This window comes from Halichoeres trimaculatus, unplaced genomic scaffold (assembly GCF_033239565.1).
Source record: "Halichoeres trimaculatus isolate MK-OKI-2021-1 unplaced genomic scaffold, fHalTri1.1 fHalTri1_scaffold_7, whole genome shotgun sequence".
NCBI classification, from domain to species: domain Eukaryota; kingdom Metazoa; phylum Chordata; class Actinopteri; order Labriformes; family Labridae; genus Halichoeres; species Halichoeres trimaculatus.
Window position 1 is genome coordinate 16,740,638 of NW_027437185.1, and position 6,883 is coordinate 16,747,520.

General features: G+C 41.0%; 1 protein-coding gene across 2 annotated transcripts in view; it reads left to right on the forward strand.

The window, feature by feature from the left end:
* The window catches only part of neurl1b (neuralized E3 ubiquitin protein ligase 1B), a 32,869-nt gene extending 27,086 nt beyond the window's left edge, over positions 1 to 5,783 (forward strand). Inside the window, exons 4-6 of one of the 2 annotated variants that reach the window (XM_074673760.1) lie at positions 761 to 1,504; positions 2,484 to 2,609; positions 3,313 to 5,783. In XM_074673760.1, coding sequence (XP_074529861.1) covers positions 761 to 1,504; positions 2,484 to 2,609; positions 3,313 to 3,560 — 1,118 coding nt within the window. In that variant the 3' untranslated portion in view covers positions 3,561 to 5,783. The remainder of the gene's footprint in view (positions 1 to 760; positions 1,505 to 2,483; positions 2,610 to 3,312) is intronic. The other variant, XM_074673761.1, reaches the window with a different exon arrangement.
* The last annotated feature ends 1,100 nt before the right edge of the window (positions 5,784 to 6,883 follow it).

The window sequence follows — 6,883 nt, forward strand, 5'->3', positions numbered from 1 at the left end:
GGTAAAACTTTCCAGCAGCTTTGATGTGAGGTAAGGGCTCTGTAGGTCATGTTGGTAATACACCAGTGACCATCAAACACTGCTGGTTTACACAGCGTATCTCAACACAAAACTAACCTTTGTTTAACCCAGAAACCTAGAGTGTCTCTCAGCTTTTTCTAGCACTGTGATTGGTTACCAAACCTGTCCATCAATGAGTATCAACAGGTCCTCTGACACGGTCTCCAACCATGGCTTCTGTACTTGTGTAATCATATTTTCTCATATTTTCTCATGAGCTTGCCTCCAGTGTGGGAAAGAGAGTTAAAAAGCTGTTACAGTGTTTACAGTATTGTCATAATGTCATAAATTTTATGTATTTCATGAGAGTTTTTGCTGATTATGTCAGCCTTTAATGAATGTAAACTGTGTTGTTTGTTTTTTGGCATAATGATTTTATAGATTAAAAAATGCACATATGTATGTCACCCTTGGCTTTAGGACATGTGATTTTTTTTCAGTAGTCTTGTGATTTATGGACCATAAACACTTCTATTGAAAATCATATTCAGATAAGCCATACTGTAATCAGTTATTCGTTGCAGCCCCATCATGTGCCCATGTAAACAAAAGTACATAGACTGAGACATTGCAGTAACATGCACAGATAAAATATTTCTGTCAGAACAAGATTGAAAAGAGATGGTAGATGAAAGGATAAAGGCATAAGGGGAGCTACCCTGCATTTAATGTGGTTTCTTGTCCATATTCTCCATCACAGAGAGCACGTTTGCAGAGAGTGTGGGCTCCAGCTGTTTGAGTGCAGCCCGTCTGAGTGCCTATCTGCCCCAGAGTAGCCATGACTCGGCCAATTACAGCAACAATCAGCTGGAGAATAACCAGGCCGCCGCTGCCAAGATGGCCAACCTCCAGCTCAGTAACTACACACAGATCATCCCCTGCTGCTCCTCCAGCTCTTCCTCCTCCTCCACGCAGTCCTCTTCCTCGTCCACTGGATTCAATGTCCCAAGGCTGGTCCGAGGTCTTCCTTCCCCGCTGGACAATGACTTGCACTTTCACCTGGTCAGAGGCTCAGATGTAATTCTCTCTGCCGACCGCTCAGCTGCCTGCATCCACTTCCTGGACAGCAGTCGGACTCTGGTGTTCAGCGACCGCCCGCTGCACGTGGGTGAGACTTTGTACGTGGAAGTGGGCCACCTTGGCCTGCCGTACTTTGGGGCACTGTTGTTCGGTTTAACGTCATGCGACCCAGCCAGTCTTCATGCTGGGGACTTGCCAGCAGACCCTGAGGTGCTCCTGGACCGTAAAGAGTACTGGGTGGTGCACAGGGGCTTCCCCATGCCTTGCTCTGGAGACGTGCTCAGCTTCAGCCTCATGCCAAGTGGAGAGGTGCACCACGGGGTGAACGGGGTGGGACGTGGCAGGCTGCTGTGTGTGGACTCCTCTCAGGTCCTGTGGACTTTTTTCACACTGCATGGAGCCGTCAACAGACTCAGGATACTTGGTAAGCTTAGGCCACTCATAACCAGCGCTAATACTTTTTGTTTGTGATTAATCCATTAAGCCATCATAATCACAACACTCAAGAAATGAGTAACATGATACTGAAACTGCTCTTATCGCTGTCTGTTAAACCAAAGGCTACAGGTAGCAGCATGTTAGCTTAGCACAAGTTAAGACCTGAGGTTTATCTGCCAGACTGTTTCTGGTCTCTGTACAGTTGCCACACAACCAGCAGAGACTACAAGGGGGCTGTGGGTCATGGACCAAAAAATAGTCTGGCACAAAGCCAGTCATAGAACAATGAACTGTGATATAATGTGTTAAGTCGAGGTGCTGGTATGCAGGTTTTTGTTCTCTTCGGACAGAGCTCCAGGCTGATGTTTCTCCCTGTTTCCAATCTTTGTACGATGCTAAACTAGCTTCATATTTAATAAGAGAAATGAGAGTGATATCCATCTTATTGTTAAGTTCTCTACAGGAAAGCAAACACTCACGTTCCCTAACAATGACAAAACATTTACATCCAAGCTGAAATGATGAATGCCCCCTAAAGAGGGACTTTCTCTTTAATCATCATCAGTTTACTCTTGAGTCCATGCAGCCCCTCCAATTTATTTTTTCCCAGACTTAAGGAATGCAGCAGAGCGGTTTGTCCGCATGTGTCTGTTAGGGCAGAGACCCAAATGTCCCGGTCCCACTACTCCCACATGAACTCCCATCAGCTTAGACCCCATTGTTAACGGCTTCTGATCCAAAAATATTATCCTCTAACAGGATACAAATATCCCCTGTGAAACTTCAAGCAATAAAAATAAGCATATCTAATCTGACTGGTTCAGGCCAGTCGACATAAAGCTTCACACACACAGTTCAAGGACACAGTTTAATATACACTTTGTTTGAAAGCCTCCTCTAAAGCCTCTTCATAAGCCTAATTATCTGCCATTGGTTTGTGTATTTTCTTTATCTTCTTGACACAGGAACTCTGCAGTCCAGTCCTCCCTCCATGTCCCCCAGCACTTCTCAGAGCAGCAGTCCAGATGACAGTGACTCAGACCTGGCGTTCAGCGTCAACAGATCCTCCTCAGCCTCTGAATCCTCCCTGGGTACGTTTCCAAACGCTGACATCATGCCTTAACACTACAATGTATATGGAAAACCACCACAAGGTCACAGCAGGAGGCTCTGTGGAGGATTTTATTGTATGTGTCACTCAACGGGGCTTGGGAAGGAGGCTTTTAGAGTTGCAACAAAGGAAACAGGGCTGTAATGGTTTAAAGAAGATAAGATTTGGAGTAGAAATTTGGACTTGTCTTTAATTAATGAAAACATAAAACATAGGTCTCAGAAGAACAAAAAAAGTAACACTGTTGGGGATTTGAACTCTGCATTTTTTCCTTAACCAGTGTCAGTGAAACATCAAATCACAACAGAGGTCATCCCATGATATACAGAGCAGGTATAGATTATTATGCTATTTACAGAGACCTGGCATTATCACCAAGAGAAAGCATTAAATAACCCAGGAAAGGAAAATGTCAGTGTTGACTGGCAGAAACCTCCAGTGAAAGCAGACTCGTTGGTGAACAGCCATCTGTTGAGACTGAAAGAGCTGATAAAGATGGATAGACAACAACACATAACAGCAACAGTAGCAATGCAAATAGTAATTGTAGAAATATGACAAGCATTTGAAATAAGAGCTATCATGATGATGACTTCAGTGTGATGACATGAAGGAAACTTATCCACCCACATGCATCTACGTCTGATCCGGACCCACTCATGTTTTCTTTTCTTTTCCTACAGTGACAGCTCCCAGCTCGCCTCTCAGTCCTCCTGTCTCCCCTGTTCTCCCTGCCTCAGAGCTGCCCCCTGCTGGAAAAAACGGAGAATGCACCATTTGTTTCGACCAGGAGGTTGACACAGTCATCTACACCTGTGGACACATGTGTCTGTGCAACGACTGTGGGCTTAAGCTGAAGAGACAGATCAATGCCTGTTGTCCAATATGCAGGAGGCCCATCAAAGATGTGATCAAAACATATCGGCCGTGATGGTGCTGATGGTCAATGAACAGGTGCTGAGACTTTCTGTGCTAAAAGCCACCTGTGTCCTCTCCTCAGGCTCTGTGGAACACGCATCTTGGAGATCAGCCATCCCAGGACATATTTGTGCCTATATTTCCATTTTATAAGGGTTATCATTTCTGGAGAAAGACCAATCTCCTTATACCCAGAAATATAATAGAGCTCATTACATCACAAAGACTGCACACGTGAGCTCCTATATTTTGAGTAAGAAAAAAGACAAATCACGGGCTCCTGTTTTATATTTTCCATGTAATGTTTCTCTAATGTCACATCTGAGCAGAAACAGTCTGTGAACATTTTTGTCAGTCCTTCATCGTCCTAGATTTATGTGTGCTTCAGCAGAATATTTGGACCATAGTCTATGAATCCTAGTGCCTTAGATTTTTGTCACTTTGTGTGTCTATGTAATGCTAGCAATCATAGCCATATTTTCAATGTACAGTACTGAAGGCTTGTTGTAGAAGGCACAAGGATAAAAGGATGTATCAGTAGCTCAAAAGATGTGACAGTATGGTGTTCAGAGTGTTCAGTGACGTGTTTTAAGGAAAGGGTGTATGGAAGAACAAAGTGAAGAGAGTGTTGCAAAGTGACAGATCAGATTAATAAAGATGGTTTTAATGTTATTAAAGGTGTGTATTTCAATTAATGAGACCGATACAGCTGCATGGCTGACTTTTTACTCATTGAAAGATACTTTTTCCACCACCACAATCATATTTAAAGAAACTTCCAGAACATTTACTCATCCAATTGTTCAGATTTTCTTTAGGCTATTAACTTCATTTTAATTTTATTTTTTTACTCATCTGATGAAGATTTTGACATCCAAATTTCTAGAAGAACTTTGTGACTTTGATGTGAGACAACTTTTCGTTTAGCTTGTATTGTTTCAGGTTTATGTTTTTTTACTCTTATATTTTGCATCTCAGAAGAAACAGCATTAGAAAAATAACGGGAGTGCTCTGATAGCTGATGGTTGTAAGGGTAACGAGTCGATCCTAATTCATAGCGTTCAATTCATCCTCTCATAGCAGGAAACACACAGGTGAAACAAAGTATTTGTAACCACCAGCTTAATCAAAGGACCCATGTAGATAGTGGGTCAGCATGCACAACAACAGATCTCAGTTTTAGGTTGCTCCAGTCAATTGAAAATGTGAACTCTATTAAAGGTAAGTGTTGAGGATAAGCTCAATAAAATACCTTAACAGGATGCTGTTCTGGTAGCCTCACTGAGAATGGACTATGACATTGTTTGGTTGTTTTAGCCATTAACTGGTAGCCCACATCAAGCCTCAGATAGGTAAGTTTTTTGTTTGTTTCAGTTTTCTGCATGGTTTTAATTTTGTAAAGAACTAGGTATTTTCTCATGAAGTTTGAACAAACAAATTAGTGTATTTACATTCCAAAATTAGCTTGAAACGTCAGGCTAAACACAAGAGGTGTGACATGCCTTCAGTGGAAACAAACCACTTTTTGTTAACTTTGGTTTGTTGTCCTCAGATGTCTTTCTGGTTGTCTTTCAACCAGATTTGATGAATAAACACAAGATACTTGTGCTCTTGTGAAAAGGATAAGGGCTAATTGAGGAAACCCCTTGTCCCAATAGAAACTTTATGCCCTGCAGATGAGTTACAGAACATACTGCAACTAAAGTCCAACCCTAAGGACATTGCCACCCCTAACAGACCCAAGCCCTGTTTCCAGATATGAACAACTGCAGATCAAACAGATACTAAAACAGGAGGAAAGAAAGAAAGAATTAATACATTTGCTATGACTTAATCAACAGTGAGCATCCCTATACAGGTTCTTGGCCTTGTGCACAAAAGGGCCTTGTGAGTCTGAGCTCCCTCGCCTTAGTCCGTAGACCACAGTAGAGACACTGCCTGTTAGATGTTGTGCTCTGAGCACAACATGTTGGTGAAACCTAACCTAATAATGCCACCAGTGTTACCACTCTACAATGTTTCTTTCTGTCGTCACATAGTTGTACACTCACTGGGACTGCAGTAATGTAAAAAAAACAGGTGAAAATCAAGGTTTGTAGAGAAATAATAGAAAATATGACAAAATTTAAAGCCGACTTGTACATTCCCAGTTCATCTGATAATGTCGTGTGTGACCTCGCCCCATGTTCTTTTTTTAAAACCTTACTTCACACAAGTTTTTTATTTCAAGATTTGTCTCAATGATAATAAATAATGCACAAACCATCTGGAAATACTGTCATCTATAATTACTAAATGTATTACTCTGAAATGCCGACTAATGTGCAGCATAACTCAGCCCTCATCAAATCTGCTTTCTATTCAAGGTTTTGATTTAAAAGGGTTTGGTCTTAACATTAAGTTTGGTGTGCATACTGATTGCCTGTTCACTTTTCTTCATGGAAACGAGCAAAGAAATGAACAGCCTGTCAGTGTTTATTTTTCTTTTATTGAAAAGCCAGGCGACGTTTGCGGAAGTTCGAGATCTAAGTGTTTGTAGATAGTGAACACCTGTGCAACCATGAAAACACCTCAGAGGATGCAAACGTTCACTGCCAAATAAATGTTTTCTCCCTAAAAGATTTGTCATTATACCGAGGTCACATACAGGTCTTTGGGCCAAGTGGAAAACAAATATCCACTTAGAAGAAGCTGTATATAAATGTATGCTTCATATTGATTGGAGGATGAAGAATCTATTTCCTTGCATCATAAATGCTCAGTTAAGTTATGCAGAGTGTATCCCTGGAGCAGGTAAACAATGAACTAGAGACTAATTTACAGTGACTGACAGGTATTCTCATCTGTAATTACAGTGATTAAACACTGTGTTGTGTCGGGAGTGAAATATGCATTTACCTTGTGATGAGGCATTAAAATATCTTGTATACAGCCAGGTTTTATTAATTAAAATACATCCCAAATTGAATTCTTCACTTGTTTGTTCTTCTTGTTTTATATAACAATGTTTAAACAAACAAATAAATAAATAAAAATACAATGCTCCATTCTCTTGAAATTAGAGAATCAAAACATTTGTCCCCATCCCCATTAGAATCACAAAGTCTCAACTCTGAAATGTTTTATTGCATTGAAATTAAAGCATCTGATCTTGACATATGGAGGCATCTGGCTAGGAAAAGGTTACTTCTGTGTTTTTATTGTGTCTTGATTTTTGACTTTGTTTCAGGCTAATGTCTTTGGGTACCTTTGATCATTTGTCTTCCTTCTTCTGTATTGAAATGTGGATTGATTAACAGACTTTGACCTTCCTGTCTGACTCCCTAGTTCTATCTT